The sequence below is a fragment of the Aricia agestis genome, chromosome Z (assembly GCF_905147365.1).
Source record: "Aricia agestis chromosome Z, ilAriAges1.1, whole genome shotgun sequence".
In the NCBI taxonomy this organism is placed as follows: domain Eukaryota; kingdom Metazoa; phylum Arthropoda; class Insecta; order Lepidoptera; family Lycaenidae; genus Aricia; species Aricia agestis.
This window is the reverse complement of record NC_056428.1, coordinates 7,780,022-7,803,701: the sequence shown is the minus strand read 5'-3', so window position 1 is coordinate 7,803,701 and position 23,680 is coordinate 7,780,022. Positions and strand designations below refer to the sequence as shown.

Genomic DNA, 23,680 nt, shown 5'->3' with positions numbered 1-23,680 from the left:
GAACGTGCGAAAAAGATCGTGGTCAAAGGCCGTTCCGGCTTCACAGACTGTGGCGAAACCCGGGTTAACTCGCAACAAGGTGATACATGTGTGTAACGTGTGTGTGGTGGGATTGGAAGGGCATTATTCATTATGAGCTGTTACCGCTAGACAGGACCATCGATTCTGAACTGTACTGCGAACAACTGATGAGATTAAAAGCAAGAATTATTCAACAGAAGGGGTGTGGCTTTTCACCATGAGCCACTCAGCAAAAATTACGTGTGTTTGGCTGGGAGGTGTTAATTGCATCCGCCGTATAGTCCTGATCTTGCACCTTCAGATTTCCACCTGTTTCGGTCGCTGCAAAATTCCTTAGGCAATGTCAGGTTGACATCACAATAGGATCATATCTCTACCAACAAGATGGCAAAAAGTTATCGAACAAATGGCACCTATATACTTTACTCAATTGTAAATAAACTTTATAAAATAACCTTTTGAATTTTGATATAAAATGCGAAGAAACTTTTTCCCCAACCTAATATTATCCTCCTTTTAATAAAGATATTTACGCAGCGTATTATATTCAATTTTATTAATTCACATTATATTTATGGTCTGCCGTCTCAATATTCATTATTCTGTTACGTAAATTTTCTAATGTGTCAAACAAAGACTAGCAGATTTTCTATAATTATTCACTGTATATTTTTATCAGAAAAGGTCAGTCACTTCGAATCAACGCCTTAACTAGATTTAGGCTCATACGACACCCTCGAGATCGGGTCGAGGCGGGGCCACCAACAGTAGGTTGTAATCCGAGAGCTGCGGGGACGGCGGACGACGCGGCAGCTGCGGCAGCGGCACCGTCGTGGCGGGCACGCGCACGCCGCACGCGCACACCGCTGCCGCGTCGCAGCCCGCGTGCACCGCGCGCGCGCAGTGCAGCGTCCGCGTCGCACCCGCACTCAGCGCCCGCCCGCACGCCGAGCACACGCCTCTCACCGCCGCACCCCGCCGGCCCGCCGCCAGCGCGCGCCGCAGCCTCTCGTGCAGCTCGCGCCCGCCCAGACGCGCCGCGCCCGCCCACGCGTCGCGCCCCGCCCGCGCGCCTGCCAGAACGCAGAGGGCCGCGCGCGCCGAGCCGCAGGTGCGCGCCGCCAGCTCCTCCGGCGGCAGGTAGGTGACAGCCTCGAGCAGCAGCGCCGCCGGCACCGCGTCCAGCGCGCGCAGCAGGCTCGTCCACATCTCGGCCGCGGCGGCGCGGGGCAGCGCCGGCGCGGCGCGCGCGCATAGTTCGCTCGCCTCAGCCGCGTACCGGGCGCGAGCCTCCGCCCCGGCCTGCGCCGCCAGCTCGAGCGCAACCCGAAGGGCGCCGGCGGGGTCACCGCAGGCCTCCAGGCAGACGGGCTCGGCGTCCCGCGCTCCCAGCTCGCGGACAGTCGCGAGGGCGTCCTCGGGTCGGATCGCGCCGACGTTCTCCCTCAGGAAGTCGGCGACCTCGGCCGGCCGAGTCGAGCAGAGCGCGCGCAGGAACGCCGCGGCCGCCTCCCCGCGCAGGCGACCCGCCTCGAGCAGGCGCCGGCCGAACTCGACCTGCAGGTCGGCGGGCAGCGCGGCCATGGCGGCGGGGAGGGCGGCGGCGGCGCGGTCGTCCACCAGCGCCGCCGCCGCCGCCGGCCGCAGCCGCACGAGGTCCGGTAGGCGGTCGAGGAGGACGGCGGCGGGGTCGCTCACGTCGATCTTCGACTCCAAGTACTCGAAGAGCTCGTCGACGTCCCGGGGGGAGGGGTCGTCGATCTCGAAGAACTCCCTCACGGCGTCCTCGTGGCGGTCGAGCATGGCGTCGAGATGCCACATCACCCGGGGGCGCGGCAGGGCGGTGCGCAGGGCGGGCAGGGCGGCGAGGTCGCGGTGTCGCACGCGATCCAGCACGCCCAGCCAGGCACGCTCGGCCCGCTCGCCGCCCGTGCCCCCCGCCCACTCCCGCACCGCCGCCATGAGCTCCGAGTCCAGCGGCAGCGCGCCCGCGTGTAGCTGCCCACAGATGAACTCTAATATTTCCATCCTCCGTTCCATATCCTGCAGAGCCGGGGTTAAATATTATGCGTATTTTTTTGTGATCGATTGTATGGAGAAAAGTTCTGAACGAGTAACGTTTTAACCCATCAATCCCCGAGCGGCACCCGGCTGCCGTATAACAATTGAAAATCTATTGTCTGCGATACCCACGATAAATAATAACTGAAAGTTTTGAAAGATGGCGAAAAAAGACCAAAAGTCAAAACTGACCGCAACGTCGGGCATGTAGGCGAGGAGCGCGCGCGCCACGCGCAGGCGGTTCTGCTTGCCGAGCGGGCCGGCGAAGGGCGGGTCGCGCGCACACTGCTCCAGCAGCCGCACCGCAGACGCCGCGTCGTGCGACACCAATACGCGCAGTGGAGACTGACCATCCTGCGTACATCACGTGACTCGGTCACCATAATATTGTTACGGTACATGGTATACGGACACGTGGTGCCATCTAGCGACAAACCAGCGAAACTTACCGAGGGAGCACACGCAGCATAAATCCCCTACTCAATACTAGATGGCATGAGGTGCGCAAGTACATACTCGAACCTTCTAGAAAAGTTCAACATTTTGTTTACGTGTTTACCGGTTTATTTTGTTTACGTGTTTACTTTTATTGTGGTACATGCTCGAGCCTCCTAGAAAGTTCCCACGGTTGTTTACTTGTTTACGTGAATCGGGAACTTTCTGGAATTCGTCTCGCCATATAAAAAGCCGCAGGCAGGCCCGGCAGTTCAGTTTGGTTCGAGCGATCATCAAGGCGATTTCGGAGTGAACACAAGTGGTCCAGTGAGTGAACCAGTGAAACCTACGACTTGGCTACGACCTAGGACAGTGATAGTGCTTAGTGATTGGACCTAGTGATTAGTGTTTGGACTTAGTGCTAAGTGTTGTGACCTAGTGTGTGTTTGTGTGACCTGGACTTAGTGAATAAAGTCTTCAAGAGAGTCAGCAGGTCTTTCTCTCCAAATCCTTCGAACCCTAGCACGTAACAATATTATGCCAGATTAAGACAAGCAGACCTCGTATTCACTCAGGAATGTATTTTTATTAAGGTGGGTTTACACCAAAAGAACATAGAGCAAGAACTCTGAACTGCACAAGAACATTCACGTGTAAACTATAATTTGTTACGACATATCGATCATTTACATTTCAATCGCTGCATATTTTATTATTATAACGCAAATAATGAAAAAGAAAAGAAGGAAGAAACGTTGGTGGGTGACGAATTTAATATAAACGAAAAAACCCGCCAAAAAGTAGAAAATTTCAAAAACACTAGAATCCCTTTGAAGAGACCGCCTCGAAGAACGAGCACGTCCGAACACGAAAGAACGCTCTAGGGCCTAGGCAACTGCTTGAGCGCTCTTGCGTCGGTTACACTAAATGAGCGAGCATTCTTAGAGCATTCTACCTAATTACCGCCGAACACGTGGCGGAGTTCACTAGAACAACGAAAGAATGCTCGTTGTTTGTTTACATCAAAAGAGCTTTACTAGAATAAGCATTCGCTCGCTTGGTCTAAACCCACCTTTACCACTAACCAATGATATTCTACTTACAGATATGTTACGTCCATACTATTTTCGGGCTTAAACCTCTTCCGAACAATTTTCAAATTCAAAATTGCAAACATTGACAAATTTGACAGATAAGTGAAACAAAAGATACGAAAAACCATTTAAGTATGTACATAAAAGAGACAGTTCTATTTTTAAACGTCGAATCGTATCGCTGTCTCTTTCTTCGCCTGAGCTATGACGAAAGTTCGATTTTTTCCAGATTGTTGGAAAAAATAATTGAAAATGTAAATAATTGAGGTGTCTTGATTATTGCAATCAAGACATGTGGTAAGAGATTCCATGTGTTTTGTTTACTTTCGAGTCATAATTGGTACATTTTCGATACACGCACGACGTCATTTTCAATTTATTTAGGTAAGACAAGACGCAGCACGTTCGTGACTGCGCTCGATGCAGACTAAATAACAGACGGCCCAATTGGTCGTGTGAAGTGTAGACTTCAATAAATATAAAAATTAAGAAATTATCTGTGGTACAAGATCCTTTGTCTTTGTCAAATGTTTGTTCTCTTCCGCTTATGAGATAATAAAAGTGCAACGTGATTATTTTCTCCACCGAGTTTTATTATAATTTAGCCTACAAAACAATCTGCAAGCCCATGAATCTTCACAACGCGCGCGGTAGTAACATAATATCTGCTTTGAGTTTTCATCATTGTTAATAATCAAATTCACTGGTGAATCACGAAATCTACTGAGATATGAGGGGTCGCGTAATAAATAAGATTGAAAAACACTGGTCTAGGGGCCCGCATAGTTACTGAACAATGCGCGGGGCCCCTAGACCAGTGTTTATCAAGCTTATTTATGACGCGACCCCCTGACGCGGACGTGACAAAATATTTCACGGCCCCCCATTGGCTTTTTTATAATGTATCTATGTATTTTTTTTAAGATTTCCTTCTGTTAAATTAATGTATTTTTAATCTTTATTATTTTTACTAAAATAGTCCTTTCACCTTTGGCGACCACCCAGGGGGTCGCGACCTACAAGTTTAAAAAACACTGCCCTAGACGATCAATTTTATGGCACAATATCACGTATTGTATATTAAACGCGTCTGCCTTTCAATCTTATTGTCAAATAAATTATTTGGTGATCGTTTAGGGTCCCACTATAACACCTATAAACTTAAAATTTTGCAGATAGGAGTAGGGTTTAGACATTTTACGAAACCACACCCGTAAAGCCGAATTTACACTGCGACACTTCACACTAGTGACTTGAAATTACATACATAATATTATGTAAAAATTTACGGTTTCACCCTGCGTGCATCGGTTTCGCGACACTGGAATTGGATTAACTTTGTGTCACGCGCGCGGTCGCTAAACGCGCGATTGCATCGTCAAATCACAAAGTCGCTGCGTGCTAGGGCTCTCACTCTCAACAGTACCTGTTCATTGAGCAGTGCGTGTAGGGCGTCGTGCCGCGCGGAGGGCCTGGCGTGCGGCGGCAGCGGGCGCCCGGCGGCGGCGCGGCCCGCCAGAGCGTCTGCTGCCGTCAAGAGTAGCGCGCCGCCCGCGCACGTACACGCCGCGCCGCCGCCGCATCCCGGCACCACGTGACACATTAAAGTTCGCATCGCGCCCGCGCTGCCGTCTGCACAACATCCATACTAATATTATAAATACGAAAGTGTGTGTCTATCTGTCTGTCTGTTACATCTTCACGCCCAAACCGCTGAACCGATTTTGCTGAAATTTTGTATGGAGATACTTTGAGTCCCCGGAAAGGACATAGGATCAGAATCGAATCAGCTCCATATCAAAGCTTTTGCTACTTTCGATATAATATATACTAGCGCACGATCGTGCTGCGGTTCAATATGAAACTAATCAGACTTGTAAATCAAAATCGTATAAGGACTCAGGAGGCCTACTTACTACGGAACCGTTTTGAGCAGGGCCCCCGCTACCATATGTGCAATGTGTGCAATGCACACGGGCGCCAAAATGCCATCTTTAGGGGCGCCAAAACCAAGGTCCCAAACAAATTTGCCTAAAGGGACGCCAAAATCATTTTTTTGCACACAGGCGTCAGTAACCCTTACGGGTCCCTGGTTTTGAGACTCAAACAATCGAACGAGAATGCCACGTCCCGCTCTAACAACGTCATTTCACGTTTGTTAAGAGTAGGACGTGGCATTCTCGGACTCTCGGTCGATTGTTTGAGACTCAAAACGGTTTCGTGGTATGGCCCCTGGTTCAGTGGTAAGGCAGCTGGTGTAAAATGTAAAGTGAGTAACCGAGTGCTGCAGCGATGGCGCCGACGCCACGCCACAGGCCGCGCTCTCGCGTGTAGACGCTGGCGCGGTGCGGGTCGAGCGCTGTCAGCGGCAGCGACGCAACCACGCGCTCCACCAGCTCCGGCTCGCACTCACCCAGACGCTCGATCAACGCCTGTGTCATATTTCTTGAGATGATATCATCGAAGAAATTGATTCATTGGCAGTTGACGGACCTACGCCATTTGGTCGGATTGTGTCAATTCAAAGTTAGTCATGAACTGTCGGCAAAGTACTTAGGTCTGCAATCTGCCTATGAATCAACTTCTCTGATAGTAGGTACCTATATCAAGATTTCATTTTAATAAAAAAGCTGATTTCAAACAGTGTTTCCTCATCATGGGACCAACTATTAAATGTCTTTTTTACAACGAAAAATAATCACCTAAATCGGTTCATAATTGACGACGTTATCGCAATATAAAAAAGCGGTAATAAGGTTTATTTTAATGAAATTAAAAGGTTTTTGATTTATTTTTATATTTCAGTTGATTAAATAAAGATTAATTTAAGGTTAACCATTTATGAAGTATAAAAAAAAACTACTTGCTAGATCTCGTTCAAACCAATTTTCGTTGGTAGTTTTTATAGTAATGTACATCATATATTATTTTTAGACTTATCATGCCCCTACTTTAGAAGTTAGAGGGGGGGGGGGGGGACACAAATTTTTCTACTTTGGAAGAGTCTCTCTCGCAAACTATTCAGGTTACAAAAACATTATATAAGAAACTTCAATATGATTTTTAAAGACCTATCCATAGATACCCCACATGCATAGGTTAGATGAAAAAATGTTTTTGTTGTTGGTTTAAGGTTTACCATTTACGACGTATAAAAAAACTACTTGCTAGATATCGTTCAAACCAATTTTCGTTGGTAGTTTTTATAGTAATGTACATCATATATTATTTTTAGACTTATCATTTACTACTACAACTTTAGAAGTTAGAGGGGGGGGGGACACCCATTTTACCACTTTGGAAGAGTTTCTCTCGCAAACTATTCAGGTTAGAAAAAAATGACATGAGAAACCTCAATATGATTTTTGAAGACCTATCCATAGATACACCCCAATTGCATAGGCTAGATGAAAAAAATGTTTTTTGTTTCAGTTGTATCTATGGGGACCACTAAAATTTTTAATAATTTTTCCATTTTTGTATCAAAATCTTATTGCGGTTTACAGACTAGTTAATATTTTCGAAGGAAAGTGGCTGTGACATACGGATGAACGGACAGACAGACAGACAGACATGACGAATCTATAAGGGTTCCGTTTTTTGCCATTTGGCTACGGAACCCTAAAAAGCATTAATTATACGGTCGAATTGAGAAATCTGCTTTTTTAGAGTCTGTTAAAAATGCAGTACATGCATAAAAAATTCCAATAAATATCGAATTTCTTTTGAAAAATGACTTTATTTGCGATTCAAGTTACATTTTTCTTTCGCAACAAAATTTAGTAGCTAAGTTTTAGACTGGGTTGCACCAACTAACTTTAACTGTAAATTAAACTTTGGCTTTAACTTTAACTACAATGCAAAATGTCAAATCTTTAGTTAAAGTTAATAACACCCCTCTTTTTTGTGGGGGGTTAAAAATGGACGCCATCAAGACGCCATATTTAACGCCATTTTTGACAGTTCTCCTATACCAGCAGCGCTTGCATTTATCAAATCAAATAATTTATTTCGGGCATTAGAGGCCCATATAACAAATACCTTAAATCTAACATTCATCTTATATCTTTAAACGAGCAATTCTTGTATATAAATTTCATGAAAGTCGTTGGAGCCGATTCCGATCCGATTTTCGGGGGCGATAAATCGATCTAGCTAGGAATCATTTTTAGAAAATGTCATTTTATTAGTTTTTTATCGAATACCCAGCTTTGCTCGGTCAAATAGCTAGTATCAATTATATAATAAATACCTTAAAACTAACATACATATTTTATATATATTCTTAAAAACTAACACTGTCACGTTTTGCCGGCGACGTGACTCGCTTCGTTCCGGAGTCTCCCCCGGAACCTCCGATAGACTACATCCATCGGCCAGAACTCCATTTTTGACAGTTCTCCTATACCAGCAGCGCTTGCATTTATCAAATCAAATCATTTATTTCGGGCATCAGAGGCCTGGAGGCTCTCCTTAGTCTCGCGACTCTTCGGAGCCTTCCGGCTCTCATTATCCCCATTAGTTTTCGCCCGCGGGGGAGGTGCGGGGCGACCAGCAACAGTCGCAAAGTTTTGCTGAGTCGCCTGTGGACTCGGCGTCGGCGCAACCGGGAGGGGAACGCAGGCGGGGGCGGCAGCAGCGGTGTTCGTTGGCCCGTCCGCTGATAATGCTGACGGGCTAAACGTGCTCGCTTGCGCGCCTCGACGTATAGTGACGTAAGCGGCATCAGGTGACCTACATATTGAATTACCACTTTTTAATTGCGATAATTCAATACGTAAGTCACTGATCGTAGACTCTGATGCCTGCAATCTATATCGAACTCCGGCCAGCTCCTCCTTCAGGAACTTGATGTCCTTCAGTAGGCTGACGACGTCGACGTGGTCCAGCGTGACGGGCGGCAGCTTGTGCAGGTCCTTTGCCACAAAAGCCGGCAACTTGTCAGGATCCGTCTGCTTCAGCAGGGAGATGATGTCCTGCACGCTCCTTTCCGTCCCGTCTCTTCGGCGCGACGGCATGTTCGCGCTCTGTCCGAGCGTCTCGTACAGCAGCTGCTTGCCCTTGCAAATCTCCTCGCTGGAGAAGGAGGACTTGCAGATCTGCATGATGCTGACTTCGTCTATAGTGTCGATGGCGTGCTGGATAAACGCCAGCAACTCGTTGGCCACGAGCGCCATGGTCACGTGCAGCGGCAACGTGCCGCGCGATTCGCAAAAATATTACTTTTGCTGCGTGTGTAACGCGAAGCACGACCGGTCGCTAGCTCGACACATTACACACTCTTTTATTTATAACCTTGTTAGATCAGCTGTCATCTGTCAATTTCTCCGGGCAAAGTTAAGGATAAAGCTAAAGAAAGTCTTTTCAAAAAAACTCTGACACTGGCAACTCACCGAGTCAGCCATTAAGAAGAAGAAGAAGAAATTTCATGCATGAAAGAAATAGGTTGTAGATTTTTCAACAGACACCGTACATAATTCATAGATTCACCGTACCCTTGTTTGTTCATAACGCCATCTTTAATAGCAGAGTCTACTCCAACACACTCTGACATTGGCGATTCACAAAGGAGCCATAATTTAAAAAGAAAAAGAAGTTAAATTTGTCTTAACTATAACCGTAACTTTATCTTGAACTTTAACCACGCCTCTGGTGCAACCCAACCTTAGTAGTTAGTTTGTAGATAGTTTACACATCGCCCTCTCATTTTAACTGATTAACTGACCTAATAGGTCTTTGAATTCAAAATTTGTGGACTAGAATGGCGGATTTTACTAGAGACGTCACTGAATAAAAAAACTTCATATCGATATCGATATTTTTTCAGGCGTCATTTTGGCAGGCGTCTTTCGTGGTCATTTCGTGTCCATATAGCTTCTTATGTCAATTGTATTTACATATAAATCCGGGCCCTAGTAATAATATTATGAGTAATTTACATATTGATGTGGTTATATTTAATATTAATTTAATTTATCGTGTATTAGCTAGGTTTCATAAATTTTTAGTATTATCTAAAACTTAGTGAATTGTCACTCAATTTTTGACATTTCCCCTAAATGATATGTGCGTGATAACAGGCCTGTCCCACTCGCGCGTTTAGGTTAAGAACTGTAAGTACCCCATTAAAGAGGCAGATCACAAGGGACTCACAAGCGAGCGGTGACGCGTGCGCAAGATTTTTTCGTCGCATATATCTACGTACAGATTTAACTGCTGTGACAGAATCATTATTAATCTGATAAATATGAACAATTGAAAAAAGTCAAAGAAATATTTCAATAAAGTAATTTAAGACTTTAGAATACAAAAAATACACAAACATAGCAAATAAATCAATTTGTTACTAACAAACCGCATACTACACATAAATAAACACAAGTTACTATGTTTAAGTTGTAAAAAATTCCTGACCAGCTCCTACACTATAATCGAATATAAAACTATAATAAAACATCAAAGAATTCTATTTAAACTGAGGTAGAAGTGGTGTACTCTAAGAAATGTCATTTGAAAAGCAATCCTAAAACAATACACTCAAAACATTACTCACATACAGAAACTAAAAGTATATCTACGTAAACAAGTGCGAGATGCCAATATTATTTGTAACAAGAGTGACAAGGATGCAGGCCTATGACATTCGGTCATACCGAACGCAAGCGTAACTCCCCGAAAGATCAAACGCCCGCAAGTACTGACTGCAAAAAAGTCTATTAAAAATTAAGATTTTTTTGTTATTAAGTTTATTGTTTTTTAAAATAATATAAATTAAACTTAAACTACAACTTCCAATTAACTGGTATTTAATAGTATCTGCAAAGGGCGTGCGCGAGTGAGGTCAGTGTGAAGCGGGAGGGTGGTCGAATGCATTGTATAGGTATATAATATTATGTTACCGTTAGAATGCGGAATACGTTAATGTTTAAATTAACTAGGTAATCTGCAGATTTCCTGATACCATCCGGTAAAGTGCGAAATTTAAATCAAAAAAGCAAATTTTTGTACTTTACCTAGTTAGTTTGCATAGTAACGAATGGTACATCGTTGAATTGCGGAAGACAGTGAACTACACACTTTTGTTACGCTCCTTCGCTCTCGACGTCGTCGACGTTCGTCTGTTATATTTTATCAGTGGGGTAACATTAACAACAACAACATTGAAGTTAATATTGAATATTTTATCCTTTGTTTATATTTTTCTTATTAAACCGCTTCGGCTATATAACCATGGCCAGTGTCAAATAAGTGGCGGGAAAACTATGTTCTTGTAACAATTTTTAGCATCGATTTTCTATTTGGTAAAGTCCAAAGTCTAGTCAAAGTCAAAGTAAAAGTCAATGCAGTCAAGGACTCAAATCGGTCGATTCAGTAAACTGGTAGACGCTTTACTAAAACTTCCGATGGAGTTTAGGAGGAAACACAAAAGGCACGTTTTTGGAAGTTGTATTACTGGCCTACACTTGTGCATGATAATAATTATCTAATGGTTAATATTCTACAAATAAAACACATTAAAAACCCAGAACAATCTTAGGAAATTAATATAAAACACATTAACGTCACTCTTTCACAATCTAAATTCTAAGCCAAACTTTTCCTTCGTTTATGTACTAAAAATTTTTGACTTAAGCATGTTAACCTTATGGCTACCACATACGCTACGGTCTACCGGAGAGGTCACCTGCAGGTATGCCTGCGCAGGTGTCATTCGAAAGAATTGATTCTCGATTTTGCGCCGGTCGACTGCGCAGGTCCAAGCAACTGCACAGGTCTATTCCCACACACATTCCGATTTACTTGCGCAGGCATACCAGCACAGGTAGACCTATCCAGTAGACCGTTGCGTGTATGGCTAACATTAGACTGTTTTTAATTGTTTATTGTTGGTTTTTTTCTAGTTAATTGATCTGTTACATTTTATCAGTGCAGTAATATTTTAGTTACTTAAATTTTAATATTTTATTCCTTTGTTAAGGTCCTAAAAATTAAATTCAATAATCCCTATACCTACAACTAAATAGGTAATATTATTTATTCAAACAAGAACCTGTTTTATGCAATTTACCGTATGCATGGTCAGTAGTCTTCAGATTACCTAGATATTCTGCAGATTATCTAGTAATGTAAGAATATAATCAATTTTTTGCACTTTAACTGACTCACCCAGATAATCTGCAGAATACCGCGTTAATCTTCACTCTAACTGTCTTACGCAAATTAACGGTAACATATACATACATACATACATACATAGCCTGTGAGACACATAACTCTTACTTTTTGCTTTGCTGTAGTCAGGTAAAAATTATTCATCTATTTCTATTGTGAACAAGTATGATAGTTATCTGTGAAAGGTAATTCCTGAAGATTTATTTGATTTATTTTTATACTTTTTACAAAATCTTATAACAAAAGATAGCATTTTGCCCTTTGATTACATTTAGTATCTGAAAATTAAACTAAGTTTGTTTTAAAAATTTCTTTGCTAACCGTACACACTCGCATACGATCATCGCGTACAGCGCCCCAGTGAACACTGACTGCAATGGTGTGAATTAGCTCTATTGGAACGGCGGAATATTTGGTGCGTATGGCATGTCTACATCAGTTTAAATAGAAGTCTTTGTAAAATATACGTTGGGTTACTAAAATTTGATTATTACTATAAAAAAGTTTGCTATTAGTAGCCATAGTAATTAAAAGAGAGTATTTTATTTTCTAAAAGGTGACAATCTTGATTTCGTCAGAAAGGGTACTTCTTACGCGATAGAAAGAGAGCGCACATGTAGGCAAATATAATTGTAGGCAAATATCACTGCGCAGTCGGAATTTGAACTTTATAGTATCGTAGCATGAACTGTTATTTTTTTAAACGGGTTTCACGAGTGTGAAATCTTTTGGTACTACTAATATATATTCCGTGGTGATAATGTTATTATTATAATTTAATCTAAGGACATTTAGACCCAGTTTCATCAAGCAATGTTAAATAAATAATGGCTTGTTAAATTAGTTAACGGCCTGTTAGAGCTATCGAGCGTTCCACCATACGCTAATGTAATGTCAAATCGCCTAACACGGTGTTAAATTTTAATTCCTGCTGGGGAGGTCCGTTAAATATATAACAGGCCGTTATAATAGTCAAAACAACAACTGTCAAAGACAATATCCAATATCAATAAAAGAATCTGTTTTTACTTTCGAGTGTTTCCGCCATGTTTCGCCACATCCTTACATATTATTTATTATTTTTCATGTAATGCATAATTATTTATTTTCATTTTGTCAAAAATTCAGCCCTCAGATTTTCCTTGATATTGCAAATACACTGACTTGTATCAAAATTACCAAACCGAAATAAGTAAATAAAAGTTCATGTCATGATTCATGTTTTCAACTTTGACAGATCATAATTATTAACCTGGTAAATTAAAAATAACTATTGTAGTGTAACAAATGTATACGATCAGAGATATTTTAATTTGGTCGCATTATCTACCAGATGACGTATTATACGAATAAGGTGAAAATGACACATTGCAGCCAACATGTCATATTAAACTTGTACATTGCAATTTCGTCGCCTTATAACAAGAACGAACGAATTGAATGTTATTCACTCGTTGTTCACTTAATTAACATTGCATTTACTAATCCGCTGTTAATTTTTTAGTGTGGGACATAAGTACTTTAACAGTCTGTTTAATTTTCCAAGGTCCGTTAAGTAATGCCTTGTTAGGATTTAACAAACAGATGTTGGTGAAATTGGGTCTTATTGTGATAAATATTTAATGATTTTAAACGGTAACTGAATTCTATTGACATTTACTAAATTTTGTTATGTTGACGTGTAAAAATATTAAACAATACCTCTAATAAACTATAGATAATTAATTAATTATTATAATTTATAGACGCCATATTTAACTATAAAAATAACTTTAGATAAACTTTAACTTTAACCACGCCTCTGGTGCAACCTAACCTAAATGATATTACTGTAATTTTGTATTTACTTAATGTTAATGTGAATCATAAAAAAAATCGATAACTGCACTGAGAACTATATTAATCGAGAATGCTGTGTACACCTGTAATTAACTTTTGTTTTAGAATAAGTATAACTGTAAAGAAATGATGTAATTTTGTATCAATAAGTTGTTGGTGTATCAATTTAAATAAATAAATAAATAGATTTATTTAAAAAATAATAATATCTATGCACGCTTCACACCACGTCAGTCTGGCCCCGTGCTAAGTACCTGAAGGACTTGTGTTACGAATACCAGACAACGGCAATATATTTAATACTTTTATACTATACTTACATATATTTAAGATTTTTATTATATTATGATTTATGATACACAATATATTTAATACACACCCATGACCCAGGAACTTTGAAAACTTTTTGTTCCGTCGGCGGGATTCGAACCCGCGACCCCCGCCTTGAGCTACCAACTGAGCCTCAGAAGTCGTCGATATAAATACATAAAAACGTGCATTTTTTCTATTGCTAATATAAAGAAACACCATGGAAACTGATCTGGTTGGACTTTTATTAGTCTTTAAAATATTATAAAATGTAACCTGCGAATAATCAGGTGAGGGTGGCATGTTGGACAGCTCTCCCCGTACCACCGCCTCCCCTAGCGCCTCCACAAACTCCTTCTCGCCCGAGCAATTCTCCCACAAGTTATTCCACAGCTCCTCTCTGGAATAAGAATTATTGTATATCTATAACGTTTAAAGATATACAAAACCAAACAAAACATGCATTCATAAAATTAAAAATATAAACCTGAAATCATATTGGAAACACAATTTGACAACTTGCACAGCTATGTTCTTGTTGCTCAGTACGTGTGGTCTGTCGCAGATAGTCGCTACGAAGTCCAGGGCGAGTTTCTTCGCTTCCGAGCCTTGGGTGGAACAGAGCAACCTTAGCGCTTGCGGGTATCTTCCCCCGGCGATGAAGGCCTGGGCTCGAGCGACGAAATCACGCGGTTTTACCCTTAGCACGCCGCGACGCCCGAGCAGGGACAGAGCGCCCTCCGACACGCAAATACCGCCTAGAGCACTCTCCCCAGCCTTGCACATAGCGCGCGATACTCTCCCGTCTGTCCAATGGCCCTAAAAGGTACAAGAATTTATAACACTGTGCCTACAAGTATGTCAATATTTTATAGTTAATTTAAAATAACTAGAGATCGCCCAATGGTCGAAATTCGACCTTAGTTTCAACGACATTAAGACTAAAAATATTTATTTCATAATTTTTTTTCAACTCTTGTCTCTGGGACTCAGCTGATCTCAGACTGGCCGTGTAAGCATTGTCTAATAGTATCTAAGATTCAATAAAAAAAAACTATAATCCATTTTCAATTTGTCACATAAATAAAGAGTATAATTCATATGTATAGGCTTGTCACTCAAAAATCTGTCATTTTTCCTAGTGTGTATGTTGTTGTGTGTGTAATGTTTTATTTGTTAAAAAAATGTATGATAAAAGCATAATTTCTAAATAATATTAGCTCGATGCACTCCTTCACCATATAAACTTTAACTGTGCAAAATTTCATTTACATACGTTTCCCCATTTTTCGTCAAAAGGGATACAAAGTTTTTGGCTCACGTATTAATATATAGATTATTCATATGATTAGGTTAGTAGATATAGTAATGCTCATACCTTGAAAAATGCAGACGAGTACACTGGTTCTATTTGAGACAAGTCGAGAGGCTTGTCATATTCATCCCCCCACAAACGAAGATTTTCATTAGAATCAAATATCGCCAAGCTCCCTCCGAGCCACCCTAACCACAGGGGTGTCGTCTTCAGTTCCATGCGTTGGAAAGGTCGAATGTTTATCGACGATCCATTGACAGTAACCATAAGCCATTGCATCGTGCTCGCACGAGCGGAAACTAGCACTTTGTTATCTAAAGCACACCACTCTAATACTGGAAGAACATCGGCAGGTCCATCGAGACGAATTCCCGCCGCTCTACCGCCCGCTACAATGATAACCCTGGAGAGAGTAGCCAGGGCCAGTACTCGCGCATCCCTAGCCGACATGGCTACCACCTCTCCCCGAGATCCAGAAAATATACAGGATACTTTAGCAGATCGAACCCCTAGGGGCCTCGAGAATTTTATAAGCCAAACGGAGCCCCCGGTGTCTAGAGCTAATGCTGATGTTCCGGCCCACGTGACTCGCAGGGTGCCCCAAGTATCGCCGCCGAGAGTGACACGTCTGAGTACCACCCCGCGTACACTCTCGTACTGTATAACATTTCCGCGCGCGAACCCTGCTAGCAGGCGCGTGCTGTCTTCATTATATGACAGACAGGTGACAGCACCATTATCACCATGCATGTCACACACCCAACGCAATATTTGTTCATGGAATGAGAGTAGATGTCCGTGTGCTGTTCCCACTGTTAACCGTCCATTAGAAGCTACACTCAGTGCAGTGGCAACACCAGCTGATGATCTTTCCTGCAACAAATTAGTTCACTATTATTTTTACATTATACAATATATTATTAACTATACTAATATTATAATTGGGAAGAGTTTGTTTGTTTGAACGCGCTAATCTCAGGAACTACTGGTCCGATTTGAAAAATATAGGCTATATTTTATCGCGCTAAGACTAATAGAAGCGAAGAAATAGAGGAAACTGTTGAAAAAATGGGAGAAATTATTTGAAGTGGCAGAAATTATTTATACGTGGGAGAGCCATGCTTCGGCACGAATGGGCCGGCTCGACCAGAGAAATACCACGTTCTCACAGAAAACCGGCGTGAAACAGCGCTTGCGCTGTGTTTCGCTGAGCACTAATCTCAGGAACTACTGATACTGGTCCGATTTTAGCTCTTAACCACCGTCTCACAGACCCCGCTGATATTATTTTTGTTAATATTTTTGCGCCGGAGTGTTGTATCGACTCGTTGGCTTTTGTACCTTTTTCCTGCGCCCCTAGCTATCGCCCAACGGCTCGACGAGGTTAGGCATGCATGCATTTATCTTATAAAGACTCGCGGGGGTCTGAAAGACCCCTGTAAGGAGGTTACGTAAGTTTTTTCGATTGTAATTTTTTTATTGTTTTGGAAACAATGGCTCTTAATTAAGTTCTTATTGAGCGTTGCTTGGACCAAGGCCTGACAAATGATGAAAACATACCGAACGACGAATGCAGCGATGTGGAGCCGGTCAAAATTAATCATATTGTATTAAAAGATAGTTCATAGTGGAGCGTCTGATTCCGAATGCGAAGAGCCAACAGCTGCAGTGCAAAGAAGCTATACATCATAAAGGTATAATATTCCTTCGGAAAGTGACCAAGAGTTTTCATTTGAGGATGATGTACCAATTAGCGGAAATTCGATCTAGACCTAGGAAGAATGATTATTTAGCCCAAAAAAAAAAAAAAAAAAGCCACAGCCGAATATATAACCTCCTCGTTTTTTGGAAGTCGGTTAAAAATCACTTTAGTTGGTCATCTGCCCTGCCTGAAATTGCATTCTAGTGAACTTATCTGTGCAGCTACATAGACAAAAGGTTGAAAGCAGTTACATGTTTATGGAGAAACTGGCTAAACAGTTTACGGGATCGCTTAGGGCACATTGTGAAAGCAATGTGAAACTGTAACGTGATATGAAGAATCCTTCAGATTAACTTGACCCTACAGCAGATATCCCATGCTGCCAAAAACACTGATGAAGAGTGATTGGCAATTCTTAAAAACTGTTCCACTTAAGAGTATTAAAAAAACTTAAACACAACACATGTGTTTTGAATGCTAAGCTCCTATTTGCCTCGAATGCTCTGACAAGATCTGTCTTCACGGCCATAAAAAGCTCAAAGTTTGGAGCCTGCGATTTTTTAGAATTAGTGGAATTAGTAACAATAATAAGTTTTATTATTTTTTTTTTAAATTACTTGTTAATTTAATTATATAAAAAAACACGTAATCATTTTTTTTTTAATTATTTTCTGAAAGTGTTAGTGAGTAAGCCAAAAACACGAGATTGTACCAAATATGCTCTATTATTTGGAAAATGTTGTTGATATTCAAGTTTTAATTTTTTAAACAAAAGGTTTAATAGTGCCTAAATATATTTTTTTAAATTAATATTTGCCTCCCCCTTTTTATTTATAGTATCGTATGTTTTATAGCCGGGGTCCCACAGACATATGGCAGGTGGTTGTGTGACAATTATATGCGCTAGGTGGTTAAAGGTTAAAAATTATTTCAGTGTCAGATAGCCCATTTATCGAGAAAGGCAATAGGCTATATTTTATCACGCTAAGGGGGGTATTACATTATCATTTATATTGGATCATTTCTATGACCATATATAGGATCCAATATAAAGGATGTAACAAAAATAAGTGATAATACTTTAGGGTGTGTATGTGTTCCTTGTAGAGAGTTCACTGTGAAAGTAGCAGCGCTGAAAGACCAAAAAATTTGTTCACTTTTGTATGGGAAAACTCGTGACGCTCGGGCCCTTGCCCATACAAAAGTGAAAAAAAAAATCGTCTTTCAGAGTACGCTACTTTCACAGTGAACTCTCTACAAGGAACACGTACACACCCTAAAATATTATCACTTATTTTTGTTACACACTGTATATGATCATTTGATCATATCTGCGTATTACATTATCATATTTCATTGATCCTATTTTACGTCATATGTGGTTTCAATAGCCAATGGAGATCGCTAACGCTGACAGGTATTGACGTCAGGGTTACTAGATCTCAGAGAATTCGATTTGTCAAAAGATATTATTTTTGTTAATATTTTTGCGCCGGAGTGTTGTATCGACTCGTTGGCTTTTGTACCTTTTTCCTGCGCCCCTAGCTATCGCCCAACGGCTCGACGAGGTTAGGCATGCATGCATTTATCTTATAAAGACTCGCGGGGGTCTGAAAGACCCCTGTAAGGAGGTTACGTAAGTTTTTTCGATTGTAATTTTTTTATTGTTTTGGAAACAATGGCTCTTAATTAAGTTCTTATTGAGCGTTGGTTGGACCAAGGCCTGACAAATGATGAAAACATACCGAACGACGAATGCAGCGATGTGGAGCCGGTCAAAATTAATCATATTGTATTAAAAGATAGTTCATAGTGGAGCGTCTGATTCCGAATGCGAAGAGCCAACAGCTGCAGTGCAAAGAAGCTATACATCATAAAGGTATAATATTCCTTCGGAAAGTGACCAAGAGTTTTCATTTGAGGATGATGTACCAATTAGCGGAAATTCGATCTAGACCTAGGAAGAATGATTATTTAGCCAAAAAAAAAAAAAAAAAAAGCCACAGCCGAATATATAACCTCCTCGTTTTTTGGAAGTCGGTTAAAAATCACTTTAGTTGGTCATCTGCCCTGCCTGAAATTGCATTCTAGTGAACTTATCTGTGCAGCTACATAGACAAAAGGTTGAAAGCAGTTACATGTTTATGGAGAAACTGGCTAAACAGTTTACGGGATCGCTTAGGGCACATTGTGAAAGCAATGTGAAACTGTAACGTGATATGAAGAATCCTTCAGATTAACTTGACCCTACAGCAGATATCCCATGCTGCCAAAAACACTGATGAAGAGTGATTGGCAATTCTTAAAAACTGTTCCACTTAAGAGTATTAAAAAAACTTAAACACAACACATGTGTTTTGAATGCTAAGCTCCTATTTGCCTCGAATGCTCTGACAAGATCTGTCTTCACGGCCATAAAAAGCTCAAAGTTTGGAGCCTGCGATTTTTTAGAATTAGTGGAATTAGTAACAATAATAAGTTTTATTATTTTTTTTTAAATTACTTGTTAATTTAATTATATAAAAAAACACGTAATCATTTTTTTTTTAATTATTTTCTGAAAGTGTTAGTGAGTAAGCCAAAAACACGAGATTGTACCAAATATGCTCTATTATTTGGAAAATGTTGTTGATATTCAAGTTTTAATTTTTTAAACAAAAGGTTTAATAGTGCCTAAATATATTTTTTTAAATTAATATTTGCCTCCCCCTTTTTATTTATAGTATCGTATGTTTTATAGCCGGGGTCCCACAGACATATGGCAGGTGGTTGTGTGACAATTATATGCGCTAGGTGGTTAAAGGTTAAAAATTATTTCAGTGTCAGATAGCCCATTTATCGAGAAAGGCAATAGGCTATATTTTATCACGCTAAGGGGGGTATTACATTATCATTTATATTGGATCATTTCTATGACCATATATAGGATCCAATATAAAGGATGTAACAAAAATAAGTGATAATACTTTAGGGTGTGTATGTGTTCCTTGTAGAGAGTTCACTGTGAAAGTAGCAGCGCTGAAAGACCAAAAAATTTGTTCACTTTTGTATGGGAAAACTCGTGACGCTCGGGCCCTTGCCCATACAAAAGTGAAAAAAAAAATCGTCTTTCAGAGTACGCTACTTTCACAGTGAACTCTCTACAAGGAACACGTACACACCCTAAAATATTATCACTTATTTTTGTTACACACTGTATATGATCATTTGATCATATCTGCGTATTACATTATCATATTTCATTGATCCTATTTTACGTCATATGTGGTTTCAATAGCCAATGGAGATCGCTAACGCTGACAGGTATTGACGTCAGGGTTACTAGATCTCAGAGAATTCGATTTGTCAAAAGACATCGTCATTTTAAATATGGCTTGTTTTTTGTTATTTCAGCAAGATTATCCAAGTATATAATTAGAAAAATAATTACACATATTATTTGAAACATATTAACGAACTACTTAACGAACAAGAAATTAAAAACTCTTTTTTATATTAAATAACTGGCAACACCTATTTCTATGACCGTATTGGATCCAATCTCTCAGCAAATGTCAAAAATCTATGATCAAGGAAGAAATGAATCATATGTCTATATTACATTATCCAATATCATTGACTCAATGATCTCGGATCCAATATATATGATAAGCTAATATCCCCCTAAGACTAACGGGAGCGAAGAAATAGAGGAAAATGTGAAAAAAATGGGGAATTATTTGAAAGGGCTAAATTTGAACGTGCTAATCTCAGGAACTACTGGTCTGATTTGAAAAATGTTTTCAGTGTTAGACAGCCCAATGCCCATTTATCGAGAAAAGCTATAGGCTATATTTTATCACGCTAAGACTAATACGAGCGAAGAAATAGAGGAAAATGTGGAAAAAAACTGGGGAAATTATTTGAAACACGCTCTATCAATTTAAAAAATTATCGACTACTGGAGCAATTTTTCTGTTATTTGGCACAGATAAGAAGTAGACCACGTGAAGGATCTTTGGAAGAAGAATGAAATTTGGTATTTAAAAGGTACTTTGAAAAAGAACACCCCGAAAAAGAACATAGGATACATTTTGCCCCGGAAAAATGTATGGTTACTGCACAATATACTTTTATGATTTGCGCGTAAACTATTCAATCTATTTTGATGTTTGGTATGGAGATACTTTGAGTCTCGAGAAAGGACAAGGAATACTAATTTAGTCCTGGAAAATGTACGGTTCCCGCACAATAAACTTTTATGATTATCGCCTAAACTATTCAATCTATTCTGATGAAATTTAGTATGGCAATACTTTCAGTCTCGGAAAGGACAAGGGATACTTTTTATCTCAGAAAATATACGGTTCCCGCACAATAAACTTTAATGATTCTCGCCTAAAATATTTAATCTATTTTGATGAAATTTGGCATGGAGATTGGAGATACTAATTTAAATCCGGGACAAGGAATATTTTTTGTCCCGGCAAAATGTGTGGTTCCCACACAATTATATACTTTACTGATTTGCGCGTAAACGACTCAATTGATGTACGGGAACAAATATAAACTAAAATCCACGCGGACAAAGTCGCGGGCAACAGCTAGTACATCTATAACACCGTTTGCAATACATAATCTGTATTGCGTTTCTATGATGTTTGTCTCTCTCTCTCTTCTGAACAAATCTGTATTGAAAGCAGATTTGTTTGATGTAATCTGGCCATCACAGACTGTTTCCTTTGCTGGAAGGAGGACTTTGATTTCCACTAGGATTTTATAATTAATCATTTTATATGCAAAATTTGGTTGTGCCAAGAAAAAAGATCTGTCATGCAAAAATCCTATATCCACCAATATTTGATAGCTTGTGCCAATCCACATTCAAATAGATTATACACGTGACATTTTAGTGGTTGTTTTCCCACAGCAGAACAATTTACCTATCACCAATCACACAAGTTATTTTGTATGATGTATGTGGCAACTTTACACATTAAACCCAACAACCATTAAAATGACACATAGAATAAAAACTGACTTGTAGGTTTTGAATTTTTTTACATAAATTAGTACTCACTTGAGCTTGAGTCAGTTGCTGAGATATAGCCTGTAAAAAATCAACTTGTAGAGCGGAGGATGTGGACATTGGCTCCTCATATTCCTTCTCAGGTTTTACTAGGTCCACCTCTTCAGCAGACAATACTTCAGCTAATGTAGGAGCTTCACTTGTAGGTAAAGCATATTCTACTTCATCCAACTGAAATTGAATATAATTTATTTATAACTTTAATTATATTTATATTATTGTATTGTGAATAATAAGTCATAGATTTTAATATTGTTATGGTAAATTTAGCCCTGTTGCAAGGAAAATAAGCCATACATTACAAATTTCTAATTCTTTTGGGTGATAAGTGTCACCTAACACAACATAATTACCTCTTCGAATTCAACGTATTGTAGGCTTTCTACTGATTCTAAATCCGAGTCCAAGAGAGATTGTATTGACGGTGCCTTCAATAAATCCATGGTGATCCTATGGTTTTTAGTATAAGTATAGAATTGCTTAGATACGGCAGGCTTCTGATTTACACACACGTTAATAACATAGTACCGTATACGATTTCTGTAACGTCAAAACCCCGGTTTACCAAAACACCTAGGTAAAAACAAAGCAAATTACGGATAGGATTTTTAGCGACAAACCGGAGAATTGTTTTTACAGAGTAATTTATTAGGTATTTAAATTGTTTTGAGGTTTGACATGTAAGTTGTATCAAAACGTAGTGATTATAATCTCTTTGGTAACATGTTCGAGTTTCGACCGTTTGACCCAAAGAGAATGTCATATACTATGTAACAAGAGGTCGGACTTAGAAGAAAACAAATTAACATTTATTATTTTTTTAAATTGAAACTAAAGTTAAAATTTTTAAGTACAAAACCTTCCACTCTAAACATACCAAAAATTAAAAAAAAAAGAAATGAGCTCAAATAAATGTTTTATTTCAATAAATAAACACAAAACAATAAAACAAATTTAATCCACAAGGTTTAGGCAACAAATCCGTCCGCTGCTTACGCTCCGCTTCCGATCCAGTGGACGCGTATCTTTATACATACACACATAAGTATTATTACTTTGTTTTGTTACACCCTGTACATACGACAGCTGAAATCTATCGCGTGGGCTCAGGCCAGCTGTATACCACCTCACTTGATCAGAGGATTTTCCCTTAGTGGCCGCACCTCTCATAATCACATACCTTCCTTCTCCTCCTCCTTAAAATATCTCCTTAACAACCATTGCCTGCAGACTAAAATGTTGCAAACTAGTACAGGGACCTAAAAATTTGAAATTAATGAAAAGTTTTTCATTTACTACATTTCCATACATAAATTATTATAGTTAATGACCCGTGCAATTAATTACTACAATAAATCAATAAACACATTTCAACATTTTCGAAATTAACTGCATACATATTGATACATTATAATATTTTCCATGAAATAATAATCTATCTTTTTCATATTATTATAGTTTAAGTTGTAAATTATTATACAAATATGCAAATAATCACTATGACATACTTTGTATTAGAACACGGTATGACATAGTTATGTTTTGCTTCAATTTATCAATTTACAGTTATATTTACATTTTACAATAGCTTACCTTTTGTTTTTCAATAATTAATCCACTAATTTACAATTTTTGAAAGAGTTGCTACAAAATAATTTTCACTA

General features: G+C 39.8%; 1 protein-coding gene across 1 annotated transcript; it reads right to left on the bottom strand.

The window, feature by feature from the left end:
• Positions 1–596: 596 nt before the first annotated feature.
• Positions 597–22,695, bottom strand: LOC121739521 (vacuolar protein sorting-associated protein 8 homolog). Its single transcript, XM_042132021.1, has 10 exons — positions 22,614–22,695; positions 22,370–22,513; positions 22,008–22,187; positions 15,310–16,119; positions 14,419–14,750; positions 14,208–14,331; positions 5,890–6,043; positions 5,038–5,243; positions 2,275–2,436; positions 597–2,064 (listed from the first exon to the last, which is right to left on the bottom strand). The coding sequence occupies exons 2-10, from the start codon at positions 22,457–22,459 to the stop codon at positions 745–747; spliced, it is 3,378 nt and encodes a 1,125-aa protein (XP_041987955.1). The 5' UTR covers positions 22,460–22,513; positions 22,614–22,695; the 3' UTR covers positions 597–744.
• Positions 22,696–23,680: the final 985 nt, after the last annotated feature.